The sequence below is a fragment of the Nyctereutes procyonoides genome, unplaced genomic scaffold (assembly GCF_905146905.1).
Source record: "Nyctereutes procyonoides isolate TBG_1078 unplaced genomic scaffold, NYPRO_anot_genome, whole genome shotgun sequence".
NCBI lineage: Eukaryota > Metazoa > Chordata > Mammalia > Carnivora > Canidae > Nyctereutes > Nyctereutes procyonoides.
Genome location: NW_026575042.1, coordinates 46179868 through 46204870, shown reverse-complemented (window position 1 = coordinate 46204870; position 25003 = coordinate 46179868). Strand labels below are relative to the sequence as shown.

The following is a 25003-nucleotide window of genomic DNA, read 5'->3' as shown; positions in this document are numbered from 1 at the left end:
GAGGTAAGAATACTTTAGAAGGACATGTGGTTAAAAACTCTGAACATGGCTAACATAAACGATTGCCTCTTGATCACATGTTGTAGCATCAAGACATTTTTCCCTTCTATTCCAGAAAGAACTGTTTTCCTCTTTCACATCAACATACTTAACCACCCTTATCAGACTCATTTCCCACCCATAAAAACCAGCGGGCTCATCGTCACACATACTATACCTGCAGCATTAGTGGTAACAAGAGTTTAAGAAGGTCATCATCCATTGGTCTGATCTTTTCTAAAACATCCAAGATCCACGTCAGATATTCATGTTTTTCTAGCATTCCTTCCTTCAATGAACAAAGAAAAAGTTACACCGATAATGTTAAAAAGCAAAACCAATTAACATTCTAAAAAGAGCCCGATTACTCTTACTCTTATGCTTAAGTGTAATTTCGCTAGTAGTATTTTTGCTGTTGTAGTAAAATATGGTCTCCTGAATCACGGTCCACGTTCTAAACGAAACAAAGACCCAGTGTGATTCTGTATGGTTGGTTTGGGCTGGGGGTGAGGAGCTTCTGTTGTTTTCATTTTTTTGGTAATCTGCTTCATTCTAAACTGAAAAACGTTAATTCAAAGTTTTCAGACTACCAGGACGTGTCAAGTGCCTGGCTGGATTTCAGGGGAGTATGAACTTATAGGAGAAAACTTATTCAACGGTGCTAATTATAAAGAACAAAAGCCCCCAGCACACCATCACCTCAGCAAGCAGTGGAAAATCCCATCAGATCGAATGTCTTCCTATTATCCCTGCCTCCATCCGAAAATTAACTTCAGATACTATGACCTATGTATAAAATATAACCTTAAACATCAACATAATGACCTGATTAATCATTAACACAAAAATGAAAAAAAAATCAAAAAAAGAAATGAAAAAAATGTCTAATAAAATAATGTATACATATTCCAACATAACTACATTAAAAATAACAACACATCTCAAATTTCCAAAATGGTCCACCGGGGTGGTGGTACAAGCACCATTGATATTTTCATCTATTACCCTCATGTTAACACACATGCATTTATATAAATACACAATTCCTCTATGACATTCTACGCATGTACGTATTCGACGTCACCTTAGAGTTTTGTGTTTTGATTCACATCATGAAAGAATCTTCAAACTACGAACAAAAATGACAGGTCTTCTGGGAAAGGCACTTATGTTCTTATAATCATTTTGATAACAACCTCAGTGGTTACCAAGAACTCCTACTTTATTCCTAGCAACATCTTCACACCTATTTATCACCAGTGCTCCACTACAACCATCATCAACAATCTGTGTGAAACTACGCTGATCAATAATAGCTCCAGTACTAAAAAGATTACAGTGACACCACATTGACATGATATCAAGGTATCTACTTGTTGTTCATTCCTCATTTTTAAAATGCTTAAAATCAAAGAGTTAACAGGTCACAGAAAAAGTACAGTTTAAAATTTTAAGACCTATGAGCTTTGAGTTAATGACTTAAGAAAACAGAATTTTGTAATTCAGGGAGAAGACATGGCAAATCCAAGGTCTAAAAAAAATAAGTCTTCACAAACCTGACTTTCAGCAGCTACATAACATCTATCCTCAGGATGTTTTTGTGGATGTACCCATACCCTTATTTCTGCACATGTGTCCATTAGTGTATATACTAAGTCAGTTTCATGTTTTAGAATATGGCCAATTTATAAGAAACTTTTAAATTTCAACATTAGGGATCCCTGCGTGGCTCAGCAGTTTAGCGCCTGCCTTCAGCCCAGGGCGTGATCCTGGAGTCCCAGGATCGAGTCCCACATCGGGCTCCCTGCATGGAGCCTGCTTCTCCCTCTGCCTATTTCTCTGTCTCTGTCTCTCTCTCTCTCTCTCTCTCTTATATGAATGAATGAATGAATGAATGAATGAATGAATAAATAAATAAATAAATAAATAAATAAATAAATAAATAAATAATAAAAAATAAATTTCAACATTAATGTCCCAATTAAATTCATCTCTTTAGGACTTAACTGCTTCCCATACATAAAGCAGATACCGATTTCAGGGCTCCCAGTACATGAAGTAGTCCTTCCAAAAATATTAAGCATGCTGATAGACACTTTTTCAAAGACGAAGACGAAATCCTCAGCTCAGTAAAAGTCTCAAAGGCTCAGGGAAGGCACAAGGGTAGTCCTCTGCTAAGTGGAACTAGGATTTGTAAGCGTGGTTTTAACTGGCTTAAAACCAACAATGCGACTTCCCAAGGAACCAGGCTCTTCCCTAGTTTGAGCTCTTAGAAGTCACCTACAACCTGGAAATTAAAAGCTCTAAGGGGAAAATCAAGAAGCCACACGTCCTTTTTACCCCCTTCCTCTCTGATCAAGCTATTAGGCAGTGAAAGTCTCTGCGGGTCCTACAACTTCAGCAGAATAAACTCCTCTCTCCTGCCTCCCCGCTAGGAATAGACAGGCCAACAGCAGCACACGCGCCCTCTTCTGGTCAATATGATTTACATCTGCTTGTCCAGAGAGCATCCGTCACTGCTCCGTGCCCCTTACTCATCCTCCTTACTTGCCCTTTATACAGCCGCTGAGCCAAATTCAGATGACCCTTCTATGGAGAAACGAAGCCCTGTAGAGATCTAGGACACGAGAAACACCAACACAAATATCTTTTTGAATAAATGTATCCAATTTTTGAAAAATAAAAGGTTTAGAAAGGATATTTAAGAGAGAAATTTAAAAAAAAAAAAAAAACTGGGACACCTGGGTAGCTCAGCAGGTGGGCGGATGCCTTTGGCTCCGGGCATGATCCGGGAGCCTGCTTCTCCCCCCTGCCTGTGTCTCTGCCTCTCTCTGTGTGTCTCTCGTGAATAAATAAATAAAATATTAAAAAATAAATAAATAAAAAGAACTTGCTCTCTTCTTAAAAACATGCTGGACACCCTTGAGTTTCTTGAGGAGGTTACCTGGAACATGTGAAATGCCAGCTTCTCATTATACTCCCATTGTTTCATGGCTTGCTCTACATCCAGTGGCACAGGCACAGGACCATCACCTGTGCTGGAAGCCATGTGGTAAAAGTCGGAAATCTTGGCCAACTGCTCTCGAAGATATCTGGTAGATATTTGTGTCCACTCTGCATTTAAAAAAAAAAAAAAAAAAAAACTAAATTTCCAGAAACAATGGATATAAGAATTAACATTTTCTCCCCCACTTTCTGATTACCTTAAAGATGTACATATACAACAAACGTCTATTACATCAAAGTGGTTCTGGCATGCACAAGAATTGTACAAAAAAAAAAGCACACCCACCCCAGTAATGCAATGTGGAAAGCCCTACACACCCAGCAGGAATGTTGGCCAGCTCTTAGGTGGGAAAGGCAGCTCTTCCTGGGTGTCTCTGTGACCCCTAACGTAGGAGGAGAGACGCCTGCACTTTGAGTTATGTACATTTAGTGATGCTCCATGCTATGCTAACAGTCAGCCTAAAAAATATCAAATCCACAAGCAGGAAACAGAACAGAGGAGGTGAGCACCTCAAGAAATCTTAATTATACTCCAAAAGAATTCAAAATCCTCCAGATGCAACTCTCTTAGGGTAAATGTCTCTGGCTCCAAGTCGGATTTCAAACATGCCTAACTAAGATCTGTTCCATTTTTGTCAGTCATAAGAGGACCGGAATCCACCATGGCCCTGACAGCATTCTGACCTGCGCTCCCCCTCCCCACAGCCTCCGGAAACACGAGCGAGGCCGCCTCTCTGACAACTGACAACCGCCTCTCTGACAACTGGACCTTCAGTTATTCTGCTCTCCTCAACCAACACAAGATGCCTCAGAACTCAATCAGGAAGAGTAGTGAGCAACAAAAGGTAGGAGACTGGAAAGGAAATAGAAAAAGTACCATTACAAAAAAAAAAAAAAATCACTAAAATTATTCAAAAATGTCTGCCAGAGGGGCACAAATTAAATCAGTGTGTTGCCTCTGGCAACCGTGAGGGATGTGATGCCAACTTTAGCCCATTCTGTGGATAAAAATGTAATAATTGCATGCTCACAGCCAAATTTCCCCAAGGATTAGCGAAACTGCATTTCAGAAGAAACCACCCTACTGAAACGTTCCCACACAATGCTGTTTTCCCATTATCCTGGCAATTGGCTCTCCCGCCTTATTTTTAAAGGAACCTATTTTGACAAAAATAAGAGCAGAAACTCAACATCTGCTGAGGATTGAGGATTTTTATTTTTTAAGTACTGTTAAAAGTACTTGACAACAGTACCCAGAGAAAACTGTTAAGTCCTGGTCTGAACCACTTGTTCTCATTGTGTCTTATTTAAAATCAAAATTCAAAGGCAAATGTTAAAGTCTTTATAAGCCAATGCAGAAAGATGAACAGATACTTAGGTCAACATTCTGTTCTTACTCTAGTATTTCTGCAGAAAGCACCACCAATAACAGATATTATCATTAAAATTCATCTATTGCCATTAAAAACATGACAGTAAATTATCAGTGTCGTCATCTTCTGGTGCCCCCATTACGGACTAATAGTCTCATGACACTCGTTTAACAAAACAAAATGCCAACCATCAGATGGGACAAGTTTAGCTTAGCTATAATAAGCAAAAACAAAAATAACAAGGATCCAAATCCTAGCTTTTGTGTGCCAAGCCTTGCTATTAACTCCCTCTCAGTATGGTACCATCCTCAATACCCCCACAGAATATTTGAGCCTCAGGAGCTAAAAATAACACACATATTCACACACACCCCTACTCTGTCCAGGGTGTATTTTCCTTTTAAGACTGTTTTTTAAAATGTGGAAGAAATATACAGAAAATACATAATGCAGTATGAAAAGAAAAACATCTATAATACTTTCACCCATAATTAAATATTTTAATATTTATCTTTTCAGGGTTTTTTTTTCCTTTTTATGTGCTGGAATGTTTATATAAACATAAGCATTTCTTCAAAAAAAAATATGCTGAATACGACATTCCACAATCTGAATGCCTTTTGGGATCCAAATGGAATGCAAATGTAGCCCTCCTAGTAGTGTGTTTTAACTTTAAATGTATTTAACTGGCATTGAGTTATCAAATCAAAGAGATTTCTGAGGTCTGGGACATAAGACAGTCCAGAGAGGATTAGTATAAAAAATTAGGATGCACACACAATCTTAATTAAAAATTAAAAACAGAAAATAACAAATGGCCACCGGTCCTCTACCCCTCAAAACTATTCGGATTCCCTGGCCCCTCTCATGCTTAGTTAGGACTGGTCTGGAGGAAGGGGACCAGTTTCAGGTGATAAAAAGAAAATGGGAATGGATAAAAAAACAAAGGGAAGACGGTGATGTGGAGGGGGACAGTCAAAGGTAGAAAAGATACAGACAGGGATCAAGGAGGCCACTCTGAAAGTACAGCAGCTCTCAAGTGAAACAGCTCTGAGGATAGGGCACATCATTCGTGGTTTGTTGATACTGGGAACTTCAGGCCCATGCAGCCAGATTTTTAGAAAACTGATGCACATAAACATCACTGAGAGCGGTGTCAGGGGCCAGGACTGAAAAGAATGACTGGTCCCTTTGACAACATTCCCCCTTGGCCTCCCTGAATCCTACGGCCACTACTGCTTCTTTGTCAATCCCAAACCCCCAAGACAGAGGGGTTTCAGATATCACGCAGCTCACCCTATCATTTTATAGATCCAGGCACAGCAGACTTATGCCAGGCCACACAGCTAAACCAGAAGTGCACCATCAGGTGTGAGATGCCCCACTCTAGTACATGAAAACACACAGATCAATAAACACCTGCAGGTGAGAACAAAAAGGTGCCAAGTTACATTAACGATGATCCTCCTGGGCCTGGAATACCTGCCGTATATTTTTTTTTCCTTTTTGGAATACCTGCGGTATTAAAAAGAAAACTGGGAGTCCAAGAGAGCAGTAACATCCACCCTGGGGGCAAACACAAAACATACCAAGTGCAGCAAGGCTCAAGGAGAAGGTATCCTGGCAGGGAGACATTGGTAGAGAAGGAACAGAGTTAGTCGTTTGTGCTTTTGGTAGAATGAACTTTGGAACAGGATGGACCTGGGTGCAAATTCCCAATCTGCTACTCGGCTGTGTGATGTGCTAGATAGTTTCTGCTAAGTCTCAATTTCCTCCTCTGCAATAGGAACCAATAATACACACACACATACACACGCACGCACGCACACACAGAGTTACTGTAAGGGGTTATTTAGCATGATGCATGCTATGCAGAAATTGATCAATATGTGGTAGCTATCATCACCATTACTGGGGTGAAAAGCTGTTTGAAAGGAAACTAAAGGTTAGACTTCGTCAAAGGACTGCATCTGTTGTCACTGCCGTTAAGACCCTGTCTCTGCTGCAGCTGAGCTGCCAATGCCTAACATGCTCTGGGTAAGTATTTATGAGACCAATCAATATCAGTTTCGTGGTTCCAAAACCTCCAACGGCTCTGCAATCCTTCAAGAATTAAACCCAAACTCCTTGGCTAGGACCTAAAATCATTTTGAATACTACCTAAGTAGCTACAGTTGCTTTCTCTCTGACTCTCAGGCCTATAAAATGCTCTTTATCTACAACACCTTCTCTACTCACTTATGTTAACTTGTGGGAATTTTTCTGAACCCAATTCAAATGTCAAATCAAACACATAGCCTTTCTAGTCTCTGGACACCAACCCTCCACCTAAATGGCATCCCTCTCTGTTCTCTAGTCTCCATAAAACTAGGCCTTACTTGGTCAACGTCTAAGTATTGAGTTGAATCAATACACTCTAAGGTGCTCCCAAAATAAGCACTAAATCAAGTCATTCCTCAATTACTCTACCTCTCAAATCTTCTTACAGAAATCTTTGCCTTCTAGTTTAAACTCATCACTGCTTACACCTAGTTTTCAAACACCATATAGGAAAATGCCAAGCTCCCTCTCTAGCACGCTCTGTCTTTATTACAGCCAATGTGACTAGAAGCAACTGCTAGTCAATGCACGACAAAAGACCCATGCAAATATACTGGACTTTCAATTCTCTTTAATAAACTTGCAGTAGGTATATGAGCGTCCTTTAATTTTGTGAGGCTCATTTTCCTGGCCAAATTCTTTTCCCTGTTATCAAATTAAGCAGGAACTCACTCTCTAAAATAAACCCAACAGAGATCGTTTTAAGATCTCCACCAATCCCAGAGAGTAAGGTATACATTTTTAAGGTGATCCACTGACAAAGAACTTTAGTGAAACATGACAGTCTCCTTAAAGGAGAAACCTATAACCTAAAAAATTCTTCCTGTGGCTACACCACTATAATTGAAGCTCCTGCCTCTCCACAGGGAGAACAAGCCTGCGTCTCAAAACTGTAAGATGTACAAGATTTAATCAGCCTGACTTTGGTGCAGACTGAAGGGTGGGGGAGGACAGACTCAGTGCATGCAAGACACAGCACATTCCACTTCTAAATACTCAGTAAGAATGATTTTAAGATTCTCCACCTTTTTTTTTTTTTTTTTTTTTTTTTGGTTAAAATGCTTTCTTGATCAAAGGATGCCATCAATAAAGTGAAAAGACATGCTACGAATTGACAATATTTGCAAATCACGTATCTGGTAAGAGACTTGGATCTAGAATATATGAACTATTACAACCTGATAATAAAAAATGGGCAAAGAATCCAAACAGGCAATTCTCCAGGAAGACAAACAAAATGGCCAATAAGCAGATGAAAAGATGTTGAACATCATTAGTTACCAGGAAAATGCAAATCAAAACCACAATGAGATACCACTAGGGCAGGTATAAACAAAAAGGTTAAGTAGTAACAGTAGTCATGAGGTTGTGTATAAATTAGAATCTTCGTGCACTATTGGTGGGAATGTAAAATGATATAGCCACTGTGGAAAACAGTTTGGTATTTCCTCAAAAGGTTAAATGTAGATAGAGTTACCATAAAACCCCTCAATTCCCAAAAGAAGTGAAAGCACATGTCCACACAAAGATTTATAAAACCAAGGTTCATAGCAGCATGACGCACAATAGCCAAAAAGTGAAAGCAATCCAAACGTCCGTCAACTGGTGAATGGATAAATAAAATATGTTCTTTGCATACAAAGGAATACCATTCGGTCAGGAGAAGGAATGAAGGAACTATTGACATAAAACCCCAGCATGGATGAATCTTGAAAACATTATGCTAATTGAAAGAAGGCAGTTTCAAAGAACCACGTATTTTATGATTTCATTTGTATAAAATGTTGAGAATAGGCAAATCTAGAGGGCTATTTTAGATTGCCTAAAGCAGAGGGGAAGTTAGGGTAAATGGGGAATGACTGCTAATGGGTACAGGATTTCTTTCAAGGGTGATAAAAAGGTTCCAAAATGTGGCCATGCCAAGAATACACAATGGGGAAAAGACAGTCTCTTCAATAAATGGTCTGGTGAAACGGGACAGCTACATGCAACAGAATGAAACTACAACACTTCTAACAGTACAGACCAAAATAAAAACTCAAAATGGATTAAGGACCTAAATATGTGACCTAAAACCATAAAACCCTTAGAAGAGAGCACAGGCAATAATTTCTTTGGCATTGGCTGTAGCAACATTTTTCTAGACAGGTTCCCTGAGGCAAGGGAAACAAAAGTAAAAATAAACTACTGAGACTTCATCAAAATAAAAAGCTTCTGCACACAGCAAAGGAAACCATCAACAAATCAAAAAGACAACCTATGGAAAGAGAGAAGACGTTTGCAAATGACATATCCGACAAAGGGGTAGTATCCCAAAGATGCAAAAAACGGATACACAACCCAACACGAAGTAAAACAAAAAATCTGATTAAAAAATGGGCAGAGAATCTTAATAGACACTTGCCCCAGAGAAGACACTCAGCGGGCCAGCAGACACAAGAAAAGATGCTCAACATCCCTCATCATTAAGGACATGCAAATCAAGACAGTAAGATATCATCTCACATCTGTCAGAATGGCTGGAATCAAAAACACAAGAAACAGGGACACCTGGGTAGCTCAGCGGTTTAGCGCCTGCCTTTGGCCCAGGGCGGGAACCCCAGGGTTCCAGGATCGAGTCCCACATCGGGCTCCCTGCATGGAGCCTGCTTCTCCCTCCGCCTGTGTCTCTGCCTCTCTCTCTGTGTCTCTCATGAATAAACAAAATCTTAAAAAAGAAAAAAAAAAAACACAAGAAACAAGTGTTGGCAAGGAGAAAAAGGGACACTTGTGCACTGTTGGTGAGAATACAAATTGATGCAGCCACTCTGGAAAACAGTATGAAGATTCCTCAAAAAATTAAAAATAGAATTACCATACAATCTGGTAATTCCACTACTGGGTATTTACCTAAAGAATACAAAAACACTAATTCGAAAAAATATATGTACCCCTACGTTTACTGCAGCATTATTCACAATAGACAAATTATGGAAGCAACCAGCCCAAGTGCCCATCAAGAGATGAACGGGGGGACACCTGGGTGGCTCAGCGGTTGAGCGTCTGCCTTTGGCTCAGGGCATGACCTCGGGGTTCCGGGATCGAGTCCTGCATCAGGCTCCCCGCAGGGAGCCTGCTTCTCCCTCTGCCTGTGTCTCTGTCTCTCTCTCTGTGTCTCTCATGAATAAATGAATAAAATCTTAAAAAAAAAGAGAGAGATGAATAGATGAAGAAGATGTGCAAATATATACAATGGGCTATTACACAGCTATAAATGTAGCAGATGAGATCTTGCCAACATGGATGGACTTGAAGGGTATAATGGTAAAGTGAAAACTGAGACAGTCAAATACCCTATGGTTTTACACAGGTATGAATCTAAAAGAAAAAAAAATTAATAACAAACAAAAAGCAGAATCAGACCTATGAATGCAGGGAACAAAAAGATAGTTGCCAGAGGGAAGGGGTTAGGGGGTTGGGCAAAACGGGAGAAGGGAAGTGGGAGTTACAGGTTTCCAGTTATGGAAGGAATGAGTCATGGGAATAAAAGGTACAGCACAGGGAATATAGTCAATCATATTATCACAGCGAAATACAGTGACAGATGGTAGCTCCATTTGTGATGAGCATAACGTACACAGATGTCGAATCCCTGTTGTACACCTGAAACTCATGTAACACTGTATGTGCGTTATATTCAAAAAAAATTAATTTTTATAAATTTATTTTTTATTGGTGTTCAATTTGCCAACATACAGAATAACACCCAGTGCTCATCCCGTCAAGTGCCCCCCTCAGTGCCCGCCACCCAGTCACTCCCACCCCCTGCCGTCCTCCCCTTCCACCATTTTTTAAGTAATCTCTACACTCAACATGGGGCTCGAACTCACAACCCCAAGATCGAGTCTCATGCTCCACCCACTTAAGCTAGCCAAACACCTCCAAATAAAAATTTAATAAAAACTAAAAAACAAAATATGGCCACAATCTTACAACTCTGAATATACACTTTAAATGAGTTGTACACTGGGACGCCTGGGTGGCTCAGCGGTTGAGCATCTGCCTTCAGCTCAGGGTGTGGTCCCGGAGTCCCGGGATCGAGTCCCTTGTCGGGCGCCTGCTTCTCCCTCTGCCTGTGTCTCTGCCTCTCTGTCTCTCAAGAATAAATCTTTTTTAAAATAATTTTTAGGGCAGCCCGGGTGGCTCAGCAGTTTAGCGCCTGCCTTCATCCCAGAGCATGACCCTGGAGACCCCGGATCGAGTCCCACGTCGGGCTCCCTGCATGGAGCCTGCTTCTCCTTCCACCTGTGCCTCTGCTTCTCTGTCTCCTCTCTGTGTATTCTCATGAATAAAGTAAAATAAAATAAAGTAAAATAATTTTTATATTAAAAAATACTAGTATCTCAGTATAGTTGTTATATAATTTTTTTAATGTTTTCTTGAAATACTTTCCCATCAGTAAGAAATCATCTGCGTTTCACGAAGTAGAAGACTATCCCCACACTGAAAAGTAATCCACTGTGAGATGTTAGGACTTTAAGGGGGTGGAGCAGGGAAGAGGATAAGGGGCAGGAGTAAGGGTGTCCCTGGGTGAAACCTGGATGAAATGTGGGTGACCCCTAAGAGGACTTTATTCTTCTGCATCTATGTGTGTGTGTGTGTGTGTGTGTGTTTGAAATTTCCATAATAAAAGGCTTTTTAAAACTTAATCAATTGTACCCTATAAAATGATTCACAGAAATTGTGAAATTCCCTATTCAGCCACTATTCACTTGGGGAATGAAAGGGGGGAATCAGGATGCTGATTGGCAGCCTGGATAAAGAACGGTCCAAATGGAAACCGCTGTCTCAGTGCGACCTGCGACCAACAGAGTCAGCCCAGCGGCTGGAATGTCGTGTTTTGCTGAATGGTCAGTTAGTGAATCAGGCCCTGGGGGTGGACAGCAGGAAAAACGGGGGGCGGGGGAGGAGGGGCGGCGAGGCTGCGGCAATAATAAAGTAGGACGTCCTGCCACGCTGCAAAAACGTCTTCCTCTTAACACAGAGTTGCCTGCACGACGCTGGTGTTTGTGGCAGCTACCCAGATCCGTCCTCGTCTGGATGAGTGATTTTACTAGGTTATTTTTAACTGGCTGTTTCCCTCTGGTTTTATTTCCTGGGCGATGATATTAAGTACTCTTGCTTTAGGAACGTGGTGACTGCTACTGGAGATAAAATAAAACCACTATATGGAGATAAAATAAAACCTGCTACTGGGGGGCTCCGTCGGGGGCGGGGAGGGGGGGGGGAAGCACCTGTCTCCAGCTCAGGTCGTGATCCTGGGGCCCTGGGATGGAGCCCCGAGTTGGGCTCTGTGCTCTGCGGGAAGTCTGCTTCTCCCTCCTTCTGGCCCTCACCCCTGCTGGTGCTTGCACGTGTGTACACACACACACACACACACACACACACACACACACAAATAAAATCTAACAGTACAAATAAATATAGCAGCAAACTTGAAATGCCCACTATGGGCTGGAAGTTCCCCTGGGGTGTGAGGCTACAAGGGGCGAAGGGAAAGCCGACCCTAGGCGAGGCAAGTCACCCTCGAGGCAGGCAGCCACCCGGAGACCGGGGACCGACCGCGGGGGGTGGCAGGAGAGGAAGCACGCGGACGCTGGGCCAGGCCCTGAGCGGCGGCACAAAGGAGTCCCACAGACAGCGGTGGGCTCCGTGCCAGGTGATGCCCGGGGAGAAGGGGCCAGTGGCCAGGCAGGTGGCCAGGCCTGAGGTCCTCAGACGCTGGCGCATGAAACGATCAGCAGAGGGCACTCGTGAACCACACACACAACAGTTCTGACTCCGGAGATTTCGACCCCAGAAGTGTGCAGCGGGGCCCAGAAATCGGCGTGAATAACCAGCAGCCGAGACGACTCTGACCCTGCAGCGACCGGCTGGGGAGTTTGGTCTTTCATCGCAAATGATTAAAAGCCACTGAAGGGTTTTAAGCGAAAGCCTGGTAAGACCGGGTATGTATAGATTAAGACCCTCTCCGACATTTGTGGGGGAGACAAACTGAAAAGGAGCCTAAAGTCCGGGGGGGTGGGGTGGGGGTGGGGGTGGGAGGGTGATCAGCAAAGGAGGGAAACAAAAAAAGAGGCAGGTAAAACAGTAGCCGACCTGATACTGGGGAGAAGGCAAAGGAGGGGACAAGGCAGCTCCCCAGACTCCTCGGTGGGGTCGCCGAGCAGATCCTCACCGACCAAGATGCGCAATTGGGGGAACGAGCAGGGGAAGGGGCTGAGTCCAGTCTGCTCTTACTCACTCTTTGTTTTAATTAAACTTTGTACGGTTTCGGCAAACACTACACGGAGATCCGATGCACCCTGTCCCTACCTTCCCCGCAGGCTAACGACTTGCGAGACTACAGTACAGGATCGCAACCAGGACACGGTGCGTTGACACGATCCACTGATCTTACTGGGGCTTCTGTTTGGAGTTCAACACTTGAATCTGAGGGGTCAGAGAGGTGTCATGGGAAAACACGTTCAGGGGCAGGCGGATACACTGGTCCCACACTCAGAAGAAGGGTCAGGGAAAAGACACAGGTACGGAGACCATTATCATCGGTGGTTTCAAAGCCTTAAAGAGTGTAATCAGGACAACAGACACCGTCCAGGGGCCCGTAGGTTGATTCCGCACAGTAGGAGTACTGGCTGCGCCCTCACTGGGTACCCAGCGCGCCCCTTCTGGGCTCCCAGCGTATGTTAACTCGCTTGGTGGTGGTGAAGGCCACAGGCTCTGGAGTCAGGTGACACGGTTCCTATTCCGGCTCCAATCACTTGCTGGCTTTGGGATCTTGAGCAAGCCACTCACGGCCTCCGGCTGCCTCAGTTACTTGTCTACAACACAGGGCTGATAAGTGTACTTGGACTATAGGAGTATTTCAAGAATTAAGTGAGCTATTACACGCTTAGAAGTGTGGTGCGTGCCCGGGAGAAAGCACAGGCCTGGGCAGGCAGGAGCCCACACGTGGGAAGGAAGTCACCGGAGTTTAAAAGTAGGATCTCGCTGGCCGAGGCAAAGAGGACAGGTTAAGGAGGCCTGGCTGCTGGGGAAATGTCCCTATGGGCGTCAGTCAGGGTGGGGGTGAGCTAAGGGGAACGGAGAGAAGCTCCTTCCTCTCGGACGTTCAGGGGAAGGAAGCCTGGAGAATGAGGTGAAGTTCTGACCAACCACTATGAGCAAAGGGCATCGCCCCAACGAGTGGATCATATATTTATAGGAAGGTTGGACAATACTCCAGAAAAGATAAGGACCATTACGAGGCAATATATAAATAACTGCACAGTTGTGTGACAGACAGTTAATGCTCAAGGATGCCAGGGTAAGAGAGCCAGACTGGCCAACGAAGGAAACGGGTGGCAAGGTCTCGGGCAGGGAAAGGAAGAAGATGGACTGACAGGAGGGTTGGTAGGAGCAGGAGGGTTTGAGCAAATCAACCCCTAACCACTGTGCTTTTCTTCATCGTAAGTGCTGGGGGGGGGGGGGGGGGTGTATCTCATGTAGAGGAGAAGAGCATTTGGCGCTTTTCTTGGTTTGGCCCTCTGGCTGTCGGGTCCTCAGTTTTTGTTTCCCTGCTGATGTATATGCAAGGCTAACTGTTGCATTTAGGGATTTTTCCAGTGGTCCTCTCTCCCTATCAGCCCCACACAAGCATCTGAAGCCAAGGCTCTTGGCAACCACAGAATCCAATTTTAGCCCCCAGAACAAGACTTTCTTATTCAACACATCAATCACCCCACCAACTTCTCGGCACAAGTACAGCTTCAGGGGTTTCCTCCTAACAGACGGACACACACAAAACATCTGCCACGATGAATCAACCCCTTCTCAGGGGCAGGAGGTGGCTGTCTGAAATTAATGTTCTAATTATCGTATGGTAAGCCTCTCAAAGCTCTGCGGATGCCTGCGTATACCTGAATGAGCAGCGGCCTTGGCCATGGTGAGACAGTCCTAATCTGGGATAACAGGCTCGTTATTTTTTTTACAAATGTTAAACGGGTGCATTTAATTAACCCCTTAGGACGGGACCCCACAGTCTTACACACAGTGACCGAGCCTCGAGTTTTATTGCCCCGGGAGAGGGAAACTAGAGCAACACGACGGACCCAGCGAGGAAACCACAGCTGTGCTTCCCTGCGCAGAGAACGTACCTCTGTGCACAACCGCAGCCTCACCCATGAAGGGATGGCTCCCGAGGGCCTGGGTGGAAGGAGAAAAGGAGGTGCAGCTCTGGAGAAAGACGAGTGCGGCCAGCCCCGCAGAGGCATCACAATGACCGAAATCACTACATTGGACGTTTCATTATCCTCACCCCGCGCCCAGCTTCTGCGACCGAGGAGGTGGTGGGAAGCCCCGATCATTTACAGAGCAAGGTGGACCACGTTTTCTTTTTGCACTTGGCACTGGAATTTAATTCCATGAGCAGCTTGGTTTGAGTCACGTGTCTACAGTAAAAGCACTGTGTTTACTACTTAAGTCTTTTTTTTTAAGATTTTATTTATTTATTTATTTATTTATTTATTTATTTATTTATGAGAGAGAGAGAGAGAGAGAGAGAGAGAGAGAGAGAGAGAGAGGCGCAGAGACACAGGCAGAGGGAGAAGCAGGCTCTGTGCAGGGAGCCCGACGTGAGACTTGATCCTGGGACCCCGGGATCATGCCCTGAGCCGAAAGCAGACGCTCAACCGCTGAGCCACCCAAGGGCCCCTACTACTTAAGTCTTAAATAGAGTTAACTGTGAACTTCGTACTTCTGAACAAGCTTTAGATAGGTAAGGGTCTTTCATGGGAACACAGATACAAATGCCACAGGCATCATACTGCCAGAGAGCCACGTAAAGTAACTCTAGACCAAAAAGCTCTTAAATATAAAAATGCTTTACACATTGCACAGACCAAAGAGACCCAAACCCATTATCCTTTCCTCCAGAACCCACGTGGCTTTATTTTTCTGGAGACCAAAGACTAGTGCAGGATATGTTCATTTAATGAAATCTAGTCCCTTTAGCTGTGTCACTCTCACAGAAACACTCCCATTTATTGACCCTTAATGAGTTCTCCATCCTGTCAATATATTCTGGGTATCCCTTCACTCCCAAATAATGTTGAGTTGAAATCAACTTTAGAAATCACTTGGTTCCAGGGATCTCATTTGAAAGATTATACATATATACATGTACATATGTGTGTGTGTATATATATACATATATACATATATACACAGACACATTCGTCTGAAAATGAAACTTAAAGTATGTCTTAAAAAAAAAGAGGGAGAAAGAAAGGAAGAAAAAAATCTTTCTATTCATCATGGAATTAACATTCCAGTGCAGATTGCAAAACACAGAAAGATGCAGCTTTCCTAAGTCATTACAAAGTCAGTGGCCTAGAGCACTTTAAAAGAACGGGGCCACTATATGCCCAGTAGGGAACAGGCACCAATGTTCTTAAAGGAACATAAGAACATACATTGAAGATAAACACACAAATATATTTCAGAAGATACACAAGCAACTGGTAACAATTCCTTTGGAAGGGTGTGAGGACGGGGCTGGGACAACAGAGCGGTGAGACTTTACTATCCTCTTTGATACGGTGTCTTATACCATAGATACGTACTAGCTGCTAAGACAATGAAAAAAACTTTTTTTCATCTCACACAAGCAGCTGTTTTTTTTTTTTCCTTAAAATCCCATTGTGGGATACCTGGGTGGCTCAGTGGTTTAGTGCCTGTCTTTGGCCCAGGGCGTGATCCTGGAGACCCGGGAAAGAGCCCCACATTGGGCTCCCTGCATGGAGCCTGCTTCTCCCTCTGCCTGTGTCTCTGCCTCTCTCTGTGTCTCTCATGAATAAATAAATAAAATCTTAAAAAAAAAACCCATTGTGCTTTGAGCAATCGAGCTGCAAGATGCACAACAAATAAAAATTCATTCAACGATGAGCCTCTGGAAGCACCTTCACACCTCACCCCAAACACCACTCCCACCACAGCAACACAGTCACCCCTCAATCCTTATGAGCACCTTGGAAATTCTGTAAAGCGAACAAGACCTACTGGAAACAGAAGCCCCAGGTGGAATTCCTGGTCTTCCCATGTTCCCCGGATTTTCTTACCCTGGTTTGTAAACTACAGATACCCAGCTACGTGGGAAGGATTTCCTGAGGAGTGCCCCACGTGAAAATACAGTTTATCAGTCTGCAAACTACAAAAACTTTTAACATATTTTTGTGGCATATTATATTCCAAGTGTAAATGTACATCCACGTACCAACAGCCATGAAGAGCAAAGAACTACAGTATTAATTAAATCGGGATCCTGATTAGCATCTTATCATGGAAGATGATTAGTTATTTCAAGCAGGAGTCAGTATCAAAACTGACTAGAAAACAGAGAAATTGCTCAGTGGCAATGGGTTCTTAACAATAAATTCAAGACTAGGTAATTCCCCCAAACCAACAAAACCAGAAGAAATGACAGCAGTAAAGACCAAGCAGATACAGACAGTACACAGACCTCGAAACCTAACTCATTTACTCCCAGCTTGCCAAGGAGGACAATATCTAAGACAGACCAAGAAATACTTTTGAAGATGCAATAAAAAACAAAACAAAGACTGCCCTAATTTTTACTTAAAGGCTAGACTTCTTTGGGATGCAGCTTCTCTCCACAAAAAAATGACAGCCCCGTAAAAGCAGACAGCACAGCTCCCTTTTGGTTAAAATTCTCCACAGCCTCTACCCCAATGCATAAAATCTTAATAAACTTTTTCCTAACTCACAACTTACTGAAGCAAAACATAAGCAATCTTTTGAGTGCATTTTTCTAAGAAACTCAAAAAGAATCATGGGCAGACATTACCTTTGATGTCATCAAAAACTTAATGACCATACACGCGCATGCACACACACCCCAAGGACCACTATCACACGCTAAAATTCGAACTTGAAGCCGGCTGGAACATTTTACTTTGGAAAAAGCTGACACAGATTTCCACAGAGCAAAGACGAGGTATTGCAGGGTTACACGGCACCATATTAAACTTTATTAGAACTTTTTAAAGTAGATATAAGATCAAAAATAAAGATATTTAATGTTAAGTGAGAATGGTTAAGGATAGATTGGAAGAGTATAAGCTCCAAGATGCATGTGCAACATACGCAGATGTGCATGTCCACACATGCAGAGCCTAGATGCCAGACATCCTAGTTAACAGTGAGCACCTTTGGCCTCCAGATCTTGCTTCCTGATAAATACTGTTCCCCGACTAGAAAAAAGTAGAGTTCCTTAGAGAAAGGACTGCCTGCAGATCTGAGGCAGAAAAAGTACATGATGAGCCTGGGACATCTTTCTATGACAAAAAAAAAAACAAGGAAGCGTTCTAAGACAAAAGAGTGTCATGTCAAAAAGGAAAACAAAAAGACAAAAAAAAAAAAAAGCTTGAAACATCTTCCACTGGCCAACTTTTGGACAATCTGAACATTAAAATGAAGAATGAGTGTAACTGGTTGTAAAATACTGAACAAATAAAATTCCATGAGCCCATCACCATGACCAAAGATAATTTTTTTAAAAGAAAAATAGAAAAAAATCATTTATCACCACTAAAAGTGTAATTACAACAATCCTTACTCTGAAAATTGATGGCTAAAGGAAAAGAATTCAGCATTTACTCTGACTTTTTTTTTTTAATAAAGAATTGCAATTAACCACAGTTGATGAGAGAAAGCTCATTCTTACAGAAGGATGCCAACATCTAGACCATTCCCAATAAAATAATGATTTGGGGCTTAGCTCCTCAATAGATGTTAAAACTTCTAGGTGACGGATCCCTGGAGAACAGAACAGCGGCAGATGCCAGCGTCTAGCCCACAGGCTCTAATCCTTATATCAAAGAATTTTTCATCCAGGTAGCCAGAGCCACTCCACCAATTAAAACCTGTTTTTCAGGTCTAAGTACAGCATGAATTTGAATTACATTTAACAATCACTTCTGTCCAATCTTCGGGGTCATTGGTAAACAAGGTGGATACCTCTTTTTATGACAAATGAGATATGAGGAACACTGTGAAAATGTTGGCGGCAATCTTGTCTTGAAGCTAAAAGCTCCTTCCCAGAGTCAAAAAAAAGTTAGTGCCGCACTGTCTTCAAGGACCCGAACTGAAAGTAAGCTGGCTGCCTTAGATAAGAAACCAGACTGTCGATTATGTGTTTAGCAGGGTTTATTTTTGCAGTCCAAATGGCTCGGTGACTATGTCACAAATTAATTACCCACTGTGCAAGAAGGGTAGCTGCTTCTTCCCTGTGTTGGGGGGCGATCGGGAGAGGGGTTCCAAGAGGACAGTCAACCAAGAAAAGTCTCTCCTCCAACAAAAACATCCAACCCAGCAAAACCTCAGGGGTACAGAGGAAACAATGGGGCGGCCAACAGAGCAGCTCCCTGGGGAGTTTAACCATGAAGCACTGTAAGCTTCTTCTAGTCTATCCGTTCCCCCAAAAAGGCTCCATGCCCATGGTAGGTCTTGTCACTCTTCACCATATGGAACACCCAACAATTCCGAGCCAGAATCAGAGCTGTTCCTCTTGCAAGCGGTTTCACCTATAGCACCCTGGACTTTGCCATGCTCAGCCTGCACCCCATGGCACCCATAAGAATAAGGGTTCTGATTCCTCTGATGCTGGCCACAGCCCTGAAATCCTGCAGGCACCTTTCTTTCTAGCGTTGCTTCAACGAGCACCTCCCCCTAGTAACCACCCGTCACAGCAAGGAGGGAAGACCAAACACCTAGTGAGTCTAGCTCCACCCGTGCTAACAGTTACTTAACATTTTTTTTTTTAAGATCTATTCATTTATTTGGGGGTGGGGAGAGGGAGAAGAAAGGGAGAGAGCCTCAAGCAGACTCTGTGCTGAGTGCAGAGCCCGATCTCACTGCCCAGGCCAAAACCAAGAGTCGGATGCTCTTTCCACTGCATCCCCCCTCCCCAGGAGCCCCAGCAATTCCCTAACTTCTGAGGCACAGGTGCCTCATATACAAAATGGAATAACAGAACCCACATTGCCGGAGTGTGATTTCAGGTAGTGTCTGTAAACTTCTCAGCACAATGCACAAAATAATAAATACCGGCTAGTTCTGAGAGAACACTGGCTAAGCAACTTAGCAACTGGTCATGGTCTACATTTACTGCCCAGTTACTGTGCGCCAGGAACTGTTCTAAACCCTTTAGGGGCCTGGCTCATTTCATCTCTAGAAGGCCCCGCCAATCATAACCATTGCCATGTTACAGACAAGAGACTTAGGAAAAGTCTTTTAACAAGAAGTCCCTCCCCGGCTGCCCACTGTCCCCCAGACAGAACTCATGGACCCCGAGCACACGAGGCTCCGCACAGCCTTTTATCACCGCCCGGCTGATAACCAATGCACGAGATGAAAAAGATCCCGGCAGTTTCCACAAGTCCAACTCGCTGATGACCCAGTTTCTCCACAGACACCATCCTTCTGCCAGAGGTGCCCGTCCCTTCACAATACCCCCCCCAACTCTGTCAAAATGCCTCTACTTTCAATAAAAAAAAAAAAGGAGGGGGGGAATCCCTGGGTGGCTCAGCTGTTTAGCGCCTGCCTGTGGCCCAGGGTGTGATTCCGAAGTCCCAGGATCGAGTCCTGCATCGGGCTCCCTGCATGGAGCCTGCGTCTCCCTTTGCCTGTGTCTCTGTCTCTGTCTCTCCCTCTCTGGGTCTCTCATGAATAAATAAATAAAATCTTAAAAAAAAAATGCCTCTACTTTCAAAAGTGTATTCAAACGTGACTTGTTCTGTGGATCTCCATGGGCTTCCCATCCTCGGGGAGCCCCCTCCGCACTGCATTCATTTCACTACTAGCTCTTCCTTCCTTGTCTACTACTTGATTGTTTGGATACATGCCCCATCCCAACCGTGAACACCAGGAGGGCGGGGACTACATTCTCCCTCTGTCCCCGCCGACCAGCAGTTAGTTGTCTAGCACAGGCTTTGGAACCTACTTGAGACGTATACGCCGAGAGGCTCTGTGCACCTGTCCACACATCCATGTCCTCACCTGTGAAGTGGGAACAAAGTACCTCTCTCACAGGGGATCTGACGACATCAGAAAATAGAACATACAGAGAACCCAGCAGATGGTGACGAAGAAATGGGGGATCCTGGCAATGTCGGGGGGGGGGGATGGACTGTTCTCACATGAGACCAGTGTTGAGGATGGGTTTGGTGTAAATGTTATTTCCCTCTTTAATTTTCTTGGCTTCACTTGGCCCATGTCTCAAATGAGTCTACCGTGGGAGGAGCAGACCATTTCCAACATCACATTCGACTCACACTGACTAGTGCTGTTTGCAAATAAGGCCCCCAAAGGAAACGCAGCCACAGGGTCCAACAGCAAAGGGAGGAGGTATGGCCAAGGCTGACAAGCTCCCTCAGGTAACGGGGGTCATTTTCACAGCACAGGCCAGGAGCTGATTTAGTCTAAGACTGGAAGAAGCCCCTCTTCCTGCTCCCCACAGTGGGGGGCATTCCGTAATTGCTCAAGAAATGCTGCCTGCTATAGCGATAGTAAACACAGTAGTGAAGTCTGCAGTTACGATTAGTTGGCTTGGCAACAACAGGACTCCTCGCGGACAGCAGTCCCACAGATGAACGTACAAAGTCTACGTTATTTACTCTGCGGACGGACGTATTTCCTAATCTGCTTCAAGGCTTGCCTTAATTTCCTTGACTCTAAATTTTACTCTTAAGTATTAGCCCATTTTAAAGGCTTTTCTCTGGGGAACTCAAAATATTTTAAGACAACTAAACATTCATGTTTTACAAACAAAACTTCACCGGCGCCTGGGCGGCTCAGCGGTTGAGGCTCAGGTCAGGATCCCGGGTCCCGGGGTCGAGTCCCGCATTTTCCCCACGGGGAGCCTGCTTCTCCCTCTGCCTGTGTCTCTGCCTCTGTGTGTCTCTCATGAATAAATAAAATGTTTGAAAAAAAAAATTTCATTCAACTCTAAAAATATCTCAAGCAAACTATACGTTATGTCTGGGGCTCTTTCCCTTCAGTCTGTAACACTCCCCTATTTGACAGCCTTTATCTAAACATCCTGCCTACCTGTAACATTTAACATCTTATTTTTTAGGTCTCATAAGGACTAGGCATTATAACCTCTTCTAAGCTGCCCTAATTTGAGCTCTACTTTAAAATCTCTGCCCTGATGTTAGGATTTGTCAAGTCAAATATTTCTTTATCTGCCTTGAAATTACACGTGAAACCTCACCCAGAGACCCAAGGCCCCTCTCACTTTTCTCACTTTTGGGTACACACTATCCTGGGGAGGTCTTTGCCTGCAGCAAGCTGCCCAGGGCAGCAACCCATTTAATCCACATTTCAGATCAGTAACTCTTCGCATAATGATAGTGACAATCTCCGTGTTGCTACATTTAAGGAATTTGTATACAACGGGGCCTGCTCCCTTGTTGCTGTTAGCCCACTTAACTTTAGGAAAAACTCTCTTCAATAAAATCAAACAGCAGTGCTTTATAGCTCTGTTCCAACACTGAATGTGGGAACTGAAAATAAAACATATGTTTCTATTACAAAGGAATGAAGGCCATTTCTACTGAAAACACTTTACAAATCCTAAGAACAATCATCAAGACAACAGAAGTCATAAAACCACTGCCAGAAAAAGGTGACACTTGATAGTCAATCTTGCCCCAAATGTGCTGAATGATTCTTTTCACCATCAAAGCCAGAACACAGAACCTATTACTGCAAGTTAATCTTCTGAAGTGTATGCAATTTAATCCAATTCAACACATATATATGTGTGTGGTTGCTTGGCTGTATAGCTTGCTTGGAGTGTGAAACTTGCTACATTATGGCTACGTCTACACAGCCAAATGCTTCCAAGTGCACTGTATAATTTGCTTAAAGAAGCTGAAGAAAGTGCTGAAGACAAAGCAGAGAGTAAGAGGTATCAGGTGTCACAGGGTGATAATAAATCAAGATCCGATCATGGAAACATGGTTTCTCTGCCGATAGCAAAACAGTATGCTACACTGGCATTTAAAACACGTGTAATGGGGCGGCCCCACTGGCTCAGCGGTTTAGCATCTGCCTTCAGCCCAGGGTGTGATCCTGGAGACCCCGGGATCGAGTCCCACATTGGGCTCCCTGCATGGAGCCTGCTTCTTCCTCTGCTTGTGTCTCAGCCTCTATCTCTCTCTGTCTCTTGTGAATAAATAAATAAAATCTTAAAAAAAAAAAGTTTAAAAAATATAAAAAAATAAACACATGTAAGAATACAGAAAATGGATTAGTTATCTACATAGTCAAATTAACTACAAAGGGTGAAAAACAGTAACTTTGTAGTGAAGAAACCGGGGAGGCACCAGCTTACGTAAAAGATTAGTTATCACCATTAGTATCGGGACGACGTAATATGATGTACTGAGAGGCGCACAGTTTCGCTTCCCATGGTATTCCTACCAAAAGTACGTAACCTGGGCAGCCCCAGTGGCGCAGTGGTTTAGCGCCGCCTGCAGCCCAGGGCATGATCCTGGAGACCCTGGATCGAGTCCCACGTTGGGCTCTCTGCATGGGGCCTGCTTCACCCTCTGCCTGTGTCTCTGCCTCTCTCTCTCTCTCTCTGTCTCTATGAATAAATAAATAAAATCTTTAAAAAAAAAAAAAGTACGTAACCTGAATTTAATCAGGAAGAAATGAAAAGTGCCAACCAAGGGACATTGTACAAAATAGCTGGTCTGTTCCTTCAAAACGTATCCAGAAAAACTAAGGGTGAGGAGCTGTTCTTGGTTAAAAGAAGACTGAAAAGACATGAAGTTAAAGGTAACATGGACTGGATTGGATCAAGGCTGAGAAGGCAGCTGTCTAGAGAGACTAAGGACTCTGCTTTAAGTCACCACTTAGTGGCAGAGCTGGGATGAGGAAAGCCCGGAGCTCTTTCTGAGATGCTAGACTAAGTAGGAGGTTAAGGGTCTCAAAAATCATGCATTTTTTAAAATATATTCTTATTTTTAGCTTTAAGCATTTTTTTAGGTTTTTATGCTCTACCATGAAAAATGGTTTATTAGGCACTCGCTCTTCACGGATTTGACATTCACACTCATAAATACACATGAATAGGGGCGCCTGGGTGGCTCAGTCAATAGACCGACTCCTGATTTCGGCTCAGGTCATGGTCTCAGGGTCCTGTGATCAAGCTCCAACTTGGGCTCCACCCTGGATATGAAGCCCGCTCAGGATTCTCTCTCTCCCTGTGCCCCCGCCTGCCTTGTGTTCTCTCTTAACAAAAATACACATGAATAATTATAAAGCCCAATGAACTGTAATACTTTATAAATAGAGTCAAAAAACAGAATCCTGTGTGTTATCTATCTTATAAAAGAAGAGAAAACACAGCTAGACAGCTACTGGGTGAACTTAACCATCTGTCATGAGTGTGCAAATAATAGAAATTTTAGCTCTGGGGCAAGAATAGAAAATAATCCTCCTCACCATCCCCCACCCCCACCCCAACCAATCGGTTACACTAGTAAGAAAACTAATGGTAAAAGTGACAAATGCAAGAAGTATCCAATGTTCTGAGCTAGAAACTGGAGCTAAGCTTCCTTCCGTTTGGTAGAGGAAATCACGGGGTTCTGGTGACACACTCATATCTGAGATTCCTAAAAACTCTACCTACATGTTCTTTGCAAATGATGAGGGTCTATCAGACATTTATTTGACCTAAAATTGCTTTATATTTCATTGGGCAGAATCATTCCTGTATCATCACCTTTTTTCCTTTCTTATGACAGTTAAAATCAGATTAAACTAAACATCAAAAAAAATAAAATAGATAAACATCAAGGAAAACACTGACAGAACAGGCTATTGAAAGACAAGAAAAAAAAAAAAACCTAAAGAAAGGAGGAGTGGTCTGCTATAGCTGTTGATGCTACAAGTTTCAAGGGTTACGAACTGGGAAAAACACACACACGTTTCAGGTCTAATTATCCATTTATCTTAAAAATTACTGAGCACCTTCTAGCAGGTAGTCTCCAACGAGACTTGGTACTGAACAAGTTACGGAGAAACGGTATAGTTGGGAGTGAGTGTGCGTTAAGTGATCAGTAAGTTAATAATTTAAAATATAACGGGAGGGGATCCCTGGGTGGCTCAGTGGTCTGGTGCCTGCTTTTGGCCCAGGGCGTGATCCTGGGGTCTGGAGATCGAGTCGCACATCGGGCTCCTTGCATGGAGCCTGCTTCTCCCTCTGCCTATGTCTCCGTGTCTCTCATGAATAAATGAATAAAATTTATTAAAAATAATAAAATAGAATAAAATAAAGTAAAATAAAATAAAACAAAACAAAACAAAATAAAATAAAATAAACAGGAGGTGTTACTAAGAGTTACGGAGAAGAATAAGGCAGGACCAGAAGACAG

The 25003-nt window shown here is 43.3% G+C and overlaps 1 protein-coding gene across 1 annotated transcript in view; it reads right to left on the bottom strand.

Annotated features, from left to right (window-relative positions):
* Positions 1-25003, bottom strand: part of MED12L (mediator complex subunit 12L) — a 317933-nt gene that overhangs the window by 250427 nt on the left and 42503 nt on the right. Inside the window, 2 exon segments of the mRNA XM_055321579.1 lie at positions 218-328; positions 2984-3153. Of these exon segments, the coding sequence (XP_055177554.1) occupies positions 218-328; positions 2984-3153 (281 nt within the window).